Source organism: Theropithecus gelada, chromosome 3, assembly GCF_003255815.1.
Source record: "Theropithecus gelada isolate Dixy chromosome 3, Tgel_1.0, whole genome shotgun sequence".
Classification (NCBI taxonomy): Eukaryota; Metazoa; Chordata; class Mammalia; order Primates; family Cercopithecidae; genus Theropithecus; species Theropithecus gelada.
Window position 1 is genome coordinate 57,883,316 of NC_037670.1, and position 16,175 is coordinate 57,899,490.

General features: G+C 47.1%; 1 protein-coding gene across 6 annotated transcripts in view; it reads right to left on the minus strand.

Annotated features, from left to right (window-relative positions):
• EGFR (epidermal growth factor receptor) overlaps positions 1 to 16,175 on the minus strand; it is a 194,351-nt gene that overhangs the window by 51,947 nt on the left and 126,229 nt on the right. For 3 of the 6 annotated variants that reach the window (XM_025378159.1, XM_025378161.1, XM_025378163.1), the window contains exons 3-11: positions 15,643 to 15,826; positions 12,381 to 12,515; positions 7,742 to 7,810; positions 6,441 to 6,559; positions 4,965 to 5,106; positions 2,971 to 3,087; positions 2,263 to 2,389; positions 2,091 to 2,164; positions 834 to 924 (exon numbers count right to left, since the gene is read on the minus strand). In XM_025378159.1, the coding sequence (XP_025233944.1) occupies positions 834 to 924; positions 2,091 to 2,164; positions 2,263 to 2,389; positions 2,971 to 3,087; positions 4,965 to 5,106; positions 6,441 to 6,559; positions 7,742 to 7,810; positions 12,381 to 12,515; positions 15,643 to 15,826 (1,058 nt within the window). Of the gene's footprint in view, positions 1 to 833; positions 925 to 1,631; positions 1,707 to 2,049; positions 2,165 to 2,262; positions 2,390 to 2,970; positions 3,088 to 4,964; positions 5,107 to 6,440; positions 6,560 to 7,741; positions 7,811 to 12,380; positions 12,516 to 15,642; positions 15,827 to 16,175 lie in introns of those variants that run through there. The other 3 variants (XM_025378164.1, XM_025378160.1, XM_025378162.1) reach the window with 3 other exon arrangements.

Consider the following 16,175-nt stretch of genomic DNA (forward strand, 5'->3'; position numbering starts at 1 on the left):
TATAAGAATCTCAGGCAAAGAAGGTATTACAGAGAATTCAGAGCAAAAAGGCTTTTCTGGGAAGCAATGGTAGCCACATATTTAGTATCAGAGATTCAGAGCCAAGGGAGTTTATGGGAGGCAATGCATATTTCATGCACTCTTATTCTCTTTAATGTTGCACAGTATTATCTAGTGCTTTAGGAGTCAAGTAGGGGCAGCAGTTCTCATAAGGAGGCTGCTTCCAAGGCGGGTTTCACTAAGAGATTCCCATCTCCTCCTCCATACCACTAAACTGATGATTACCATTACCATATTAAAGATGCTTGTGTGTGAGCACCTGCAAGTCTATTCCACTGTCAAAGCTGAAAATGTGGAAATTCTTAAAGAGTGCTGCTAAAAAGTCTATCTGGTCCCCGTGATAAGATGTGCATAACCTCAACTGCATCCTGAGAAAACACCAGCCGAACTGAAATGGTTAGACAGTCTGCAAAGTACCTGAACAACACGTTTTATAAGAGTCAAGGCCATGAAAGACAAGGAAAGACATAGGAGCTATTACAGGTTAGAATGGACTGAAAAGATCTGACAACTAAGTGCAACGTGGGATCTGGAGTGGACACAGAAGCATAAGCACTGGCGAACACTGAGAAGTCTGTGGTTTAGCAGACAGCCTGTGCCAGTGGTCGTTCAGTCTTGATCCTTGTGCCTGCTCATGTGAGACAGCATTCGGGAATGCCGGCGAGAGATACAGGAGCTCTGTGCCCTATCTTAGCAACTCTCCTGTTAAGCCTAATTTCCAACTAAAAAGGCAAAATGTAATCTACCAGGCTCTTTGGCTGTGGTCAACTTACTGTTGCTTGGTCCTGCCACGTATGATTTCTAGGTTCTCAAAAGCATGGAGGTCCGTCCTGTTTTCAGGCCAAGCCTGAATCAGCAAAAACCCTGTAAGGCAGAGGAGACTCAGACACACACCACACAGGAGTTTCTTTTTTGTATGAGACATTACTCTAGACTCTCAGGGACTTTGTATTATAGGAACAGTGAGTGGGAAAATTGGATTTGCTTTCTTTTTCGTTATCATCTTCTCTGAGTGTACATGCGAATGGGCGGATGCAGGCCAGCCAGAGTTCACGGCTGCCTCCCGCCTCCCCCAGCGATTCCCCATGTCTCCCGCCGCCCCTCTGGCTGTGGCCCTGGGACCCCTGCTGCGCGGGGTATCTGATTACCCCCAAGAGGCTTCTGCTGCGATTATCTGCCAATTATGGATCTGGTATCACATACAAGGAGCTTTACAGATTTTCCTTATTTGATTCCAACCCTAAAACAGTCGTGTTATATAAGTCTAATTTTCCCATTTTAGAGAGGAAGGAAGCGGAGCTCAGGTGGCAGTCATGGACCCAAGGCTTGCCCGTGGCCCCACAGGGCTCTGGCATCCAGTTTCAAAAGCCTGAGGCCCAGGCTGCCCCTCGCCTACCCCTGTCCTCTCCCTCTACCTGCAGGGGTTATGGGCCACCAAGGCAGCTGGCTGGGGCCGGGTAGGAGGGAGAAAGTGTGTTCACATGCGCAGTGAATGACCCAAGCCTGGGCTTAACGTGTCCCTTTTGCCTGCAGGGAAACTGTACTTTTGAAAAGTATCAAAACATCAGCCATTAATGGTAAAATTTCAGAAATGTTTTTATTCCAAGGGAGAAGGAAATATGTCGAAAAGTTCTCGCTCTAAAACACTGATTTCCCATTTATTTATTTATTTATTTATTTATTTTTTTTTATTTTTATTTTTTTTTTTTGAGACGGAGTCTCGCTGTGTCTCCCAGGCTGGAGTGCAGTGGCGTGATCTCGGCTCACTGCAAGCTCCGCCTCCCGGGTTCACGCCATTCTCCCGCCTCAGCCTCCCAAGTAGCTGAGACTACAGGCGCCCGCCACCACGCCCGGCTAGTTTTTTGTATTTTTAGTAGAGACGGGGTTTCACCATGTTAGCCAGGATAGTCTCGATCTCCTGACCTCGTGATCCACCCGCCTCGGCCTCCCAAAGTGCTGGGATTACAGGCTTGAGCCACCGCGCCCGGCCTGATTTCCCATTTATATTCATGCGATCATTCAGCTCAAACCTGTGATTTCCTTTACGGTTTTCAGAATATCCAGTTCCTGTGGATCCAGAGGCGGAGTGTGTGTGAAGGAGTCACTGAAACAAACAACAGGTGATTATTGATCACCAGTCTCTACCAGTTAAAAAGGCAGACTTTGTTTTTCTCTATACAAGTAACTGAACCTGTGACTCACCCCCTAAATGCCACCGGCAGGATGTGGAGATCGCCACTGATGGAGGTGCAGTTTTTGAAGTGTTTAATATTTGTAGCATTTATGGAGAGTGTGTCTTTAAATTCACCAATACCTATTCCATTACACACTGCAGAGATAAGAGAGACGTGTATTCCGTTCACATTGGTGGATTAAGAATAGCTAGGGATCCACAGGCAGAGGGAAGCAGGAAGGAATTCCAGTCGTGGGAACTGCCACTGCCACATCAGCCTTCATTCACTCAACAAACACTGACGGGGCTGGGGAGGGTGCGGGGGGCAGGGGGACACGAGGACCTATAGCACACTTTGGGGCTACGGCGGTGTAGGAGATGCCATCCCTGTCACCGCACACCGACCTTGCATTCTCCTCATTATTTCCCCTGGGCTGCATGGAGCTGGACTGCTTCCAGCTCTGCCTTCCCTGGATTCTCCCCAGGGCTGGGCATCTGGCAGCTGCTGAGGGGCTGGCTCTGTGCACTGTTCTCGTCGGAGCCCCCCACCCTATCACAACCTTCAGTGCCTTCCCATTGCCTAACCTGGCTTTGCAGCTTATCTTCTATTTTAAAGAAATGATATTTATAGTTGCTTTTTAATGAGAAGAAGAAGTAGTGTTCATTTGGAGGTGGCATGAAAGCCCAGCCTCAGCAGCTGAGAACAAGCCTCATCCGCACACCAGCGGGCTTCCTACCTTTGCGGCAAGGCCCTTCGCACTTCTTACACTTGCGGACGCCGTCTTCCTCCATCTCATAGCTGTCGGCCCCGCAGGCTCGGACGCACGAGCCGTGATCTGTCACCACATAATTACCTGGGGAAGAGAGCATGAAAGGAAGGTGACGACGGTGGCGCCAGGTGCTCGGGCCTCACACAGACAGTCCAGGTCCTCCTCTCGAGGGCTGATGGAAAGGCTCCATCCTCCTTTGGCTTTATTTACTTTAAGGACAAAGAATGAAAGGTTGCAAATAGAAAAGGAATCCCGTTCAATAGTTTAATAAATTCTAGGCTGCAATGTGGATAATACAGGTGTTTCATCAGGGCAGGAAACAGGTGTCAGGGAAAAAGCATGGCGTTGCTCACTAGGTTAAAGCACCTCTGTGAGCTCATGTTCTTCCTTGTAGGATCTGTCCCCAGGGCTTATGGTTAAAGTTGGAATGCTCATTAAAAATACGTAAACCTAAAAAAAGCACTCTTCCACTGAAGCAGCTATAGGTGAGGCTGCATTTTATTCTTGCGGCTGATGCCAGCTTTGCTCTCCATGGCCCTTCCCGACGTGGCCCTGGGTCCCTTGAGGGGCCAGCTGTTCTGTGTCCCAGCAGGCACCTCAGCCCTCTCCTCCACCTGCTCCCACCTTTAAAGTAATTCATTTGTGTTGATAGCTGACTTCTGTGTTATTTTTGGGAGCTCTATGTGTTCCTTTTTTGTTTGTTTGAGATGGAGTCTTGCTCTGTCACCCAGGCTGGAGTGCAGTGGTGTGATCTCAGCTCACTGCAACCTCCGCCTCCTGGGTTCAAGTGATTCTCCTGCCTCAGCCTCCTGAGCAGCTGTGATTACAGGCAAGCACCACCACGCTCAGCTAATTTTTGTATTTTTAGTAGAGACGAGGTTTCACCTTGTTGGCCAGGCTGGTCCTAAACTCCTGACCTCAGGCAATCCAGCCCCCTTGGTCTCTCAAAGTGCTGGGATTACAGGCATGAGCCAATGAGCCACTGTGCCCGGCCTGTTCCTGTTTTAAGTTCCCCAAGAAGATCCTCAAAAATATTTATAGGACCTTGGTGATTCTTCTGTGAACCGTCTGCTCTCGGTATCTCAGGCTCGAGGTGTTTTCCTATGGATTTTAAAGCTCTATTAAGTCCTATCTCAAAGACTATATCTGTGTCATCAATGTGGCACATTTTTCTTTAGCTTCGTTTGTCATTTACCTTATAATGGCTTATTATTTTGTATTTTTTCCCCATACAGAGTGTAATATTTTTCATGTACACAAATCTGGCAGGGTAAAATCTACCCCTCATAATTTTTCTTTCAATTTTTTTTCTCAGTTAATCTCCCCTTCTAGAGATCAAGACTGGCTTCTAAAACTCTTTCATTAGACAAAGTTTTGTTTTCTCTAACAGGAAGTGTTTTATGTCACAATTTCCCTAAACTCTGGAGCCACCAGGACAAATGTAAGTACAAACAAGCAAAACTCAAACCCAAACCATTAAAACAAAACAAAATAAAAACAAAGACAAAAGCTCTGCAATACTCCTAAGAGGCATAACTTTCACTAGAATTTTAACCACTCAAGAAGGCAGGTCTTCTGATAGACTCTCTGATTTCGGTCTATTAAATACCTGCTTGGCACAAGCACTAAATAGTGACATGCCCACGGCTTTATGCCCAGCAGACAACTGAATACCCTCGGCTGTGGATGCTGGATGAGTGGTGAGGGCTGAGCAGCAGGTGTTTCTCCTGTGAGGTGGCCTGGCCCCAAGTTCTGCCCTGTGCACTGAGCAGCCCCCGTGGGTGGGGATGGCCACCACCTACCCGCTCCTCGGGAGCAAGGCAGCCCCTCACCTCTGCGCCTGGACGAGGCAAACACATCCACCCAAAGACTCTCCAAGATGGGATACTCTAGGGCTCAGCAGGAGACAGAGTGGGACAAGGATGCCTGATCAGTCAGAGGGCCCACAGAGGAGGACTCACGGGGACACTTCTTCACGCAGGTGGCACCAAAGCTGTATTTGCCCTCGGGGTTCACATCCATCTGGTATGTGGTGGGGTTGTAGAGCATGAGTGGGGGGCAGGTGTCCTTGCACGTGGCTTCGTCTCGGAATTTGCGGCAGACCTGTGGAGGAGAAAGGACATGCTGGGCGAGTGAGGTAAGGACACTCGGCGCCACACACGGAGGAAGTGCAGCACTGTGTTGACTCCTGTCAGAAAGCCCAAGTTACTATCTTCACAGCTCAGTGTTCAACTAGTGGGGAAAACCGAGCTGGTGCCCTCTGCAGAGTCAGAAAGACCCTTCTCTAAAAAGTCCGTTTTTTTCTTAGGTGCACTGTCCCACCTATCATAATTTATGGACTATGATAAAAATACGTCTCTTTACTAACATACAGATGATGGAGTTCACATATTATAGCGGTGACTATGGAGTGAAATTATGTTTAAACTCAGATTACATTGGGCTTCCCTTATAAAGTACAGTTGAGGGTACATTTTATAATGTATTGCTGAATGGCAGTAAACCTTGCTAGAACGATGCCCTGTAAAGGGGCCAGACCCAGTGCAGTGGAGGCTCTCCCTAGGATCAACCCTGCGTCTTCACAGTCTTCTCCCTGGGGCTCACATTAGAAACAGCCCAGGCCAACCAAGTCACAATTCCTGGGTCTGGGTCCAGCCTCTGCAATTTAGGAATCTTCCCTGAAACCACAGAGAGATCTGCATTTAGTCTTAGGGAGGGCTTCGTCACACCAGCTCCCACTCCAGCAGTCACATCCACCAGCCTTGGCGTCTCCAGGGCTTCCAAGACACTTCTGACCTGCACCCTCCAGTGCTGCCCAGAGCCCGCTGGGGCAGCAAGGCTTCTGCTGGCACTTTCTGCAGTAATGGGGCGAGAGTGAGTACTTCAGGACCCCTTGAGGGCAAGGTGCAGCTCAGGAGGTGCCTGAGCAGTGGTGGAGGAGCCGAGGGATCCGTGTCAGGAGGCCCTAAAGCAGCCCCAGTTAGCAAGACCTGTGTGGCTCTCCATAGGTCTCTTAGGGACCTCACAGTGTCAAGTCTCTGGAGGTATAGTCAAACAATAAAGAGAGTGTACTGCTGGCAACAAGGCACATTCATGCAAATACTTGCATGTAGTATTTAGTGCTTGTTCTGTGCGCAGGTCCTAATGCTGGACATCACAGGCATCGCATCATTTAAGCATTCAACTGGGAGAGACTGTTATGCATCATTGTCGGGTGAGGAAATGGAGGTATGGAGGTCCTATCATTTTCCCAAGGTCTCAGTGAGTGGTGGAGGTGGGATACTAAAGATACTTTGTCACCAGGCAGAGGGCAATATCCTGTCTGTTACTACAAATGCTAATTGACAGCTCCCCCACAGGAGGTCCTCTGTCCTGGTGTGGGTGGAGAGAGTGCAGCCACAGCCTGCTCCAGGGAGGCTGCCGGAGGGGCATCTTACCAGGCAGTCGCTCTCCCGGGGGCCCGTGCAGCCCGCGGCACACTGGTTGTGGCAGCAGTCACTGGGGGACTTGCCGCGGCAGCGCCCGGAGCACTGCTGGGCACAGATGATTTTGGTCACTGAAAAAGAGCAAAGGTCCCTCGTGAGCTGAAGAGTGAGGGTAGGATCAATTCCCAGGGACGTCGCAGAGTGCTCGCAGACTTTCTCACGAAAAAGTGAAGACACATTTGCTTCCAGTGAAATCACACTCAAGTTAAGTCAAACCATGCCCTTTTCTGATTGCCTCTTTTTTTCTCCTGATTTATTTTTCATCACTTAAGAGAACTGATCAGATCAAGTCTAGACTTTGAGACCTGCTAAATAATTAGATACATCTTGGGCAATGCAGGAAGCACATACAAAGAACAGAAATACCTGCTGGGAAGTAGTGTTTAGAAGGGTCTAACAGCCATCCCACAATTCAGCTTAAGGACATAGGGTCCGTTTTTGAGCTCATGTCCACAGGTTCCTTGGCCACTGAGAGGCTGAGCCAGCCAGCCATACCCGGGAGAATGGCCCTCTCCATCATAAAGCACGGTCCACATGGAAAAGTCCCCATGAGAAATCGTGCTCAGGCTTCTGTGTAGGTAGATACCAAAGAAAGCCAGGGAGGGAGAGGAAACAAGAAACCTGGGGACTGCTGTCAACAGGGACAAGTCTTCCATTCCCGGGAAAGTGTGCTGTGTTCAGAGGACAGGGCTGGGGTACCTGCTGATGTTCACTTATTGTTGTTGTTGTTGTTGTTGTTTTGAGACGGAGTCTCGCTCTGTTGCCCAGGCTGGACTGCAGTGATGCGATCTTGGCTCACTGCAAGCTCCGCCTCCCGGGTTCACGCCATTCTCCTGCCTCAGCCTCCCAAGGAGCTGGGACTACAGGCGCCCGCCACCACGCCCGGCTAATTTTTTGTATTTTTAGTAGAGATGGGGTTTCACCGTGTTAACCAGGATGATCTCAATCTCCTGACCTCGTGATCCGCCCACCTCGGCCTCCCAAAGTGCTGGGATTATAGGCGAGAACCATCGTGCCTGGCACCTGCTGGTGTTCACTTATTTGTGACAGGCGGAAGCACCCAAAATAGCCCACCCTGGATTAACCACATGCGGTGAGATTTGCAACACTGTCCTTCACCTACCAGTTCACATCTGGCCCTGTAATAAAATAACTCTTCGGAGTCTTCAAAGGGAAAACAAATCCAATCACCTAAGTAAGTGAAGGAAGAGAGGGGTGGTCACATGTGGGTCTGAGGCTGTTCACTGACTTACGTTTCTGGCAGTTCTCCTCTCCTGCACCCCAGCAGCTCCCATTGGGACAGCTTGGATCACACTTTTGGCCTGAAATGTAAAAGTAACAGATGCATATCTCAGTGAAAGGGAAGGAATGATGAGAAACTGATGACGCCCTTTCCCAGGCCTGAGTTAAGCATGTTCAATAAATGAAGACAATCTTTTCAAATTATTCTCTGATTGTTTGGCTGGCTGGTTTGTAGAATCACTTAAGAGACCCCGATAAGAAAAGAAGATGAACCATGAACTGCTTTTATTTACGTCAGCTGTGGAAACTGAGGCAGAGAGTAATTACTGATACAGGCCACATAAGTGAGAATTTTTCATGAATTTGAGGTTCCTTGTTTACAATCTGCTTAGGCATGGAGCATTCCCTGGCATCTCCTGCCACAGCTAGAGTGTCTCGTCTGGCTGAGCCTTTGGCATGGACCCACTGCTTCCTTGCTGTGTCCAGTCTTGAGTGACTGCATGTGTCAGCCGTTCTGAGATTGTTAAGTCATGGCCTGTAAATAAAACCTTCTAGACTCCAAACCAGAGAGAAGCACAGAATGGTGCACAGAGGGTGAAATGTTAACAGTGCAGATCACTTTAATGACTGTGTAAAATCTTAGCTATCTGGTCAATTTTTGCAGTTTTTATAATTAGTTGATTACAAATTACAGCTGCAAAGGTTTTCTTCTCATCTGTCGTGTTTTCTTTTTATCAGTATTGAGAAGTCTGAAGGTCGAAGTGCTATATCTACATAGAAAGAGCAGGTTAACCACCAAATTTGTTAAAGAGTCCAGTCATGCAGATATCTTTTACTGTGAAGACATAGTAAACTAGAGGAGTTCATGGGTCCCCAGGTCCCCTGCAGTCAGGAAGAATTTAGATTTCAAACAGAAAAGCTGACGATCGATCTCCCATGTGACTGTGAAGCCAGGATACCACCAGGGCGAAGGGCGCTAATGCCGCACTGGTGCTCCTTAGGGTCATGAAGGCTGGGGAGGCTGGCATCACGACAGTGACAGCGGGGAATGGACGTTGTGAGGAGGGAGGCAGAGAGACTGCGACAGAGGTCTAGAGAAAGCAAGGTCATACAGAGGCATGCTAAAAGCAGCTAGGTCTGCAGCGTGCAATCCCATTCTTTCTACTTTTTACCCTGTACTCACATATAATTTTCAAGTTTCTATTATAAGCACGTAATCGTTGTATAAGAGAGAAATGTTTAAAAGAAAAATGCATCTTTTCCTAACAGGGGAAACGTTTGCCAACAAACAAACTTAAGATCTGTTTATGATTCTAGTATTGACCATCTGTTACAAAAAAGAAATGCAGGCACATCGTTTAAAATATGGATAATAGAAGAAAGTAAAAAGAAGACATGAGACTCATCCAGAGTTAATCAATACAGACATATAAGTCTATGTATATACAGGAATTGGAATCCCACTATACATTGTGTTATAACCTTAAAAACCCAGATAAAACATGACAATTTTTCCATGCCTTTAAATATGCTTCCATCTAACATGATTATCAATAGCATTGCTGCAGCATAATTTATTCAACCAATCTGTTATTTTTAGATATACAATTTGTTCAGAAAATTTATTATAAGTAAGGCTATAAGGATTCTTGTATAAGAATATGTTTGTACATCTCTTATGATTTTCACTTTCTTTATTATTTCTTTTTCTCTTATTCATAAGTGTGATATTCATTGGTCAAAGCTATACATACTTTGAAGCTTTAGATACATATTGCAGGCGTATTGCCAAGCTTGGTTTTATTAACATATATGCCCACAAGCAGAACATGAGAATATCTGTTTCTCCACACCCCAGCTGACCCAGGTGTTTAAAAGCAAAAGGAACCCAAATACTTCACAAAGGAAGATGTGATGCTTTCTTATTTTATTTTGACCTTTTTACTACATTAGAAATAACATTTTACTTTATTGCTTGGCCATCTTTGTGTGTGTGTGTGTGTGTGTGTGTGTGTGTGTGTGACAGAGAGAGAGAAAGAGAGAGAGGGAGAAGGAGAGGTTGCTCATGTTCTGGGTCAGGTTTTTATTAAGAGATTCATCTCTTTCTTAGTCTTTTAAAGATGACTTCAGGGAGTGATATAGCAAGGATATTAACCCTCTTCATGGCAATCAGACATTGCACAATATTTTCCTGGTAGCCATTAAGTTATTTTACATGAAAGTTTTCTTTTATGATGTCAGATTTTGGCTTTTCTTCAACTTGATATTACAAAATATTCATCTTTACTTTATGTTTCCTTCTGGCACTTACATATATTTTAAATAGTATATGTATTTAATATGCATTTGGAATTTATATTACATGGAGTGGGTGATGGATTTATTTTAATTTTCTTTCAAGTAAACCCATTCATTCTAACTTCTAATGCCCAACTTCAATATAAACATAAAAGTTGGGCACACTGTGAAATTTTTCTGAATCTTAGACATCTTGTCCATAAAACACTTAAATCATCTCATGAGATTTTTTTTTTTTTTTGGTGAAGACTAAATGAGACCCATCCTGAGCAGGAATGTGTAGCCATAAAGCACCAGTCAAGAGAGGGGCTTCGTTTACCACAGGAGCCTGGCAGCAGTCCCAACTTGCCTCTAGATGGGAAGAAGGGAATTTCAGGTATCAGGTCGATGGTGAATTTGCACTCTCCAATGAGACTAACCCAACATACCTAGTTCCTTTTTAAAAATCCTTTATAGTTCTCTCACTTTGATATTTTCACCCCTAATAGTTAAGTCATTCCAGACCACTTATTGAATAATGAATTATTCCCTTATTGGCTTGAAATGTCAGCTCTTTATGGACTTTTGATTTTGCTAGGCTTATTCTTATTTGTCTTATTTTTATATTTATTCTTAAAGCAATGCTATATTGGCCTATAGTTCAAAGCCCTGTAGTATTTGAGTCTTTTTACTGCATGAGCCCACCCATCATTCCCCTTTCCAGCAGTTTCTTTGTGGGTCTTTCCCACAGTTGTTGTACAGAACATGGAGGCCTGCTATTGTGGGCTGCCTGACCTGATCCATGGCAAACGCTGGCCCCATAACTGTTCCAGGTTCATTAAAAAAATGTGCACAATTTAACCTTCCCATTGTCCACCAGACAGCTGAAGAAATGCTAACCTTGATCTCATAATATGAAATGTTGCAATGTAAAATAAAGTGTTCAGTTTCTTGCAAACATAGTAGGTGTCGGGATGGGTATCTGGTGGAATAATATATCTATAAAACAAAGAGCCTCAATACTCATATTCACAGCAGCATTATTCAAACAGTCAAAAGATGGAAGCAACTCCAGTGTCTGTAGATGGGTGAATGGACAAACAAAATGTAGTGTCAACATACAGTGGAATGTTATTCGGCCATGAAGAGGAAGGACATTCTTAACACATGCTACAACACGGATGAAACTTCGGGACATTTTGCTAGGTGAAATAAGCCAGACACAAAAGGACAGATACTATATGATTCCACCTGTATGAGAGCCCCAGAGCAGTCAAATTCATAGAGACATCAAGTGGACTGTTGCGTGCCAGGGCCAGAGGCTGGGAAGGAAGGGAGAGCAGGGAGTTACTGTCTAATGGGTAGAGTTTCAGTTTTGCAAGATGAAAAAGTTCTGTGTGTGGACAGTGGTGATGGCCGCACACCAATGTGGATGTGTAATGCCACTGACATTATAACTTACAATGGTTAAGATGGAAAATCTTGTATTATGGGCATTTCATCACAATCTATCCATAAAATAAAAAATAAAACAAATATGCAAAAATCCAAAGTCCTCTAGTTGATGATTTTGAAGATTCATGTCAGATCTCTCTCTCTCTCTTTTTTTTTTTTTGAGGGCAGAAAACAAACAGGCATCCACTGCACAGTTGTGGAGAAACAGAGAAGCAGGAAATGGTGATCACTTCTTATTCTAAAGAACAGAAAGGCCGGGCGATCAGGAATAGGCAAAGCCCAGGGGAGCTGGGTGAGTGTGAGCTTGCGTCTCAGAGTTCCCCATCAGTGCTGGCCTCAGCCACGGCGCCACCCTGACCTGCCCCTGATTTCCTGCCAGGCTTCCCCACAGGCTGCCTCACTGGTGAATGGGACAGGGACCAGGCCACCAGCATTCAAGGAAACATGGACAGACTTCCTCCCCATGGGCAGTGCCCAGCTGTGTGTGTGACTCCATGTGGCAGTGTTCACGCCCTCAGCTGGGGGTGGATTCAGCCCTGGTGCTTCAGGAGGGCCAGGGAGCCTCTGGAGACTCAGCAGCATGCAGGAGTCTGGCCAGTCTCAGCAGGACAGGCTGGGAGAGGCCCTGGTGCTGTCCGCCCTGTGAACAGCAGCTCTTCTCGGGACACAAGTGCTGCCCCTGCAGGGGATCTGCCTCGGGTGGCCTGCACTGCCAACCAGCTGGGCTGCCACCTGCCACAAAAAAACCATATCTACGTCTGTGGTAAATACATGCTCTTCTAGTGGTCAGATATTTTGCTTACTTTTTGTTTCTGATTAACGTGACTTATTAAACATGGCTTCTCTCCCCGGCCCCAGTGCTGTAGAGCTCCCCCGCATAGGAACTGGAGGCAGAGATAGTGTGTATGTGATACTTACAGCTGCCCAGGTGGTTCTGGAAGTCCATCGACATGTTGCTGAGAAACTCGCTGCTGACTATGTCCCGCCACTGGATGCTCTCCACGTTGCACAGGGCAGGGTTGTTGCTGAACCGCACGGCGCCATGCAGGATTTCTGTGGGAGAATGGAACTGCTGTGAGCACCCTTTCCAGCTCCCATGAAGGATGTACGTGCTCTTCACATTTATGTTCTGCTAAAGAGATGCCATGGTGCAAACAAGAGTCCTGCGATTAGCCCAGTGCACTTCCTGGGGGGCGGCCAGATAAAATTGTTAATGATAGTGCCACGGAGAAGCTAGGGTTTTCTCTGAATTGGGCTTTGAGCAATGATTAGAAATTTAGAAATATGGGGAGGAAGGAAGAGAGTGGTTTAGTCAGTGGTCACAGCATAAATGATACGCGTGTGGTAAGCTGGGGGTCCTGAGGGACTGATCGGTGGGACTGGAATGGTCACATGATGTAGGGGGTAGGCAGGGCAGGGAGGCAGGTCCCCAGCACTACAGTCCCGGATGCCAGGTGAGGGGTCAGCCTCCACCTTGCTTGCATGCCCAGGCGGAGCTTGTCATTAGAGAAAAGGGTGTGAGAGGGACACGAAGCAAGAAGAATCTGAATGTATGACAGAGACAGATAGACTCCAGGGATGCACAGGGCATTGAAACTGTACAGCTGTTTCCAAGGAAGAACTGAGAAGATGTGGAAAGGTCAGGGAGGAACACATTCAAGCCTTTCCAAAGTGGGAGTGTTCCATCGATAACATTAAACATGAACACTGACGGAACGACATATGTGTACAAAACCCTGTGCAAGTGCTGTGGGTGCCGCAAGGATGAATTAGACCCACTGGCTTCGATCTGGGAGCTGACACGCTTGGGGACAGACATGTCACACACTCTAACCACCTTATGCCCGGGGAGACCCTGACACACAGTGAGGCTGGGTACCTCGCTGGCTGATTTATAAGCAGTATCTTCATTCATTCTCACAATGGTGCAATGACCATCTGTGATTTTAACAGAGAGAAAATCGACCTTTGATACATGAAGCAACGCCCAGCGCCCCAGGCAGGGAATGGGCGTGTTGTATGTACAGAGTACCAACGTGGGAAAGGAGGGATTTACCCCGGAGGCTGCTAGGAAAAAGAGCTTTCCCAGGAGGGGACAGGCACACATCTTAGAGGAATGTGGAAGTGAGGGCTGAAGGCTTCCTGCAGACAGGAGACGCAGTGCAGGGAAACAGTGGAACAGGTGGACGGCTTCTTCAGTGGATGTGCAGAAGCAAGGAACCGAGGGAGGAAGCCTGCGGTCATGAGGGCTGAATCGTGGTGCTTTGTTTATCAGGTTGGAGACGACAGCAGAACCATCCGTGAAAACACTCATGAGAAAGCCGTGCACAGGTGGATGGAACTCAGGAGAGGACAGGGCTGGAAACACCAACAGGGCTGTCCAGGCTGCTGTGGCAGCTTGGACAACAGACCAAGGAACTGAGAGAGAGAGCAGGGGGTGGGGAGAGCACAGAGGGAGAGTCAGAGCGGGCCTTCAGCACACCCCAGGCAGTGACTGCCAGAGGAGGGCCAGCGCAGGTGAGGGGGGCTGCAGGAGCCGCTTCTGGGTGGCTTAGCCAAGGAGGCAGGCACCCAGGTGTAAGGGAGGCTCACCCTACAGCAGGCCCTACGTTAGCTATTAATGATATCACATTAACTAATCTGCATCTATACAATCCCAGCCTTGGTTTAAAAAGCAATTATACCAAGGAAGTGGAAGGAGCTGGTGAGACCTTTTCCTACAGTCACTTAATTTTCTGCACCACCTAGGAAGTACCTCACCATTTTTTAGCAGCTATGCCATCCACATTTTTGAAGATGAGGAAACAGAGATATGGAGGGATTGGAGAATGTGCTCCGGAGCCTTCTGGCTGCTGAGGGATGGGGCCGGGCAGGAACCCAGAGGGTCTGGCTCTGAGGTCCAGGCACCCGCACAGGCTGCCTCCCTCCGAGACAGCGCGTGAGGCGCACTGTAGGAACCTGTGTACCAGGCCATCTCACAGGAAGCAGGCACAGCACAAGCATGTGCGCGGCTGCTCTGAGCAGCAGGGGGTGTGGGGGAATCACACAATTTTATAGGTGGTGAACTGAGGAGTCACGCCTGGAGGTGCTGGCTTGGGTCCCAGAGCTGCACCCCTGTTGGGCTCCAGTCACTTCCGATATGACTCCCTCTGCTGGGCACCCCTTTCATCACACCCTTTTCCTACCAGCACTGCCTCCCTGTCAGAACTGCATGGCACAGGAGGGGTGTTGAGAACCCTGGGGCAGAGACTGGTGGCCATAGCTGGCTTCTCCATTCACTAGCTGGGGCCTCAAGGGAGTTACTTGACTGCCATTTATTTATTTGTAAAATGGCAGAACACAGCCAGTCCCTGGCTTACCATGATTTAACATAGATTTTTGACTTTGCCATGGTGTGAAGGCAATACACATTCAATTAGCCCTGAAATCCGACCTAATGACGCCTTCACCCTTGGCGGGTCCAGCCAGATAGGATCGCATCGTAAGTCAAGGAGCATTTGTACAATGCCTACTTTGAAGAAAGGTTGTGGGCGTTAAATGAAGTCACCGATTTAACATTCCTGGCCCCAAACCTACTGCACAGTGAGGTACAATCACTGCTGTCTCCAGTTTTTAAAAATCAACTTCCCTCTCTTCTATCATCCTTCATTGTTTCCTCTCACAGGAGCCTCATGTGTCCTACTCACAAAAATTCAAAGTTCTAGAACACCTCATTCTCTGTCCTTAACTTACACACGATTTTCTGTGTAGCAGTGCGACTCTCGAAACTGTCCTCCATGTGAGTTGATTTTTACTGTATGTATGTCTTTTATCCTTGAGGTCCAAGTAAAAAGACTGGCAGTTTATTCACTGCCTATGCACATAGATTCACGATTCCTGCCCAGCTTGTCTGGTCATACCCTCTTTTACTCAGAATCTTTACAATTTCTTACTATCTCTCCGTATTTTTTCATGTCCATGGAAACACTGGTACCCCGCTTAAATCTTCCCATTCCAGTATCTGCCATCTTCTCAGTAACTTCCCCTGCAGTATCTTACACACAGCTGGCACTCAGTGCACATGTACTGGATAAAAATAAAAGTCTTCTCCGAGGTAGAATTGAGTGACAAGCTCACTGGGAGCCATCGGAACTGCTCTCTGTATTTATAAACCCCCAGCCTTGGCATCCCAGCCTCTCACCCTGTAAGTTTCTCATGGGCAGCTCCTTCAGTCCGGTTTTATTTGCATCATAGTTAGATAAGACTGCTAAGGCATAGGAATTTTCATAGTACATGTTTCCTCTGATGATCTGCAGGTTTTCCAAAGGAATCCGCTCCACTGTGTTGAGGGCGATGAGGACATAACCAGCCACCTCCTGGATGGTCTAAGAAGAGAAAACACAAATGCGTGACTTCTCTTTTGAGGAACTCAAGAACTCAAGGTCTAAAATGGGTCCATGGAGCCCTAGGACACTCAGTTGAACCCTAACGCCCACGAGTGCTCAACAAATGTAAAACAGGTAGATGACTGCAGTCATGGACACAGGAGGAAGCATTTCCACGATTTGCAACAATCCCTGCACGTTAGCCTTTGACACCTGTGATAACGAGCAGTAAGCATTGTTCTGGAACGCCGTGCTCTCATGCCGCATGGGGTTCAACACTCTCCAGTGAAAATGGAAATTAAAAAGAATTACTTTGTATCTGTCTTGCATTATTTCTTACTTAAAAAGG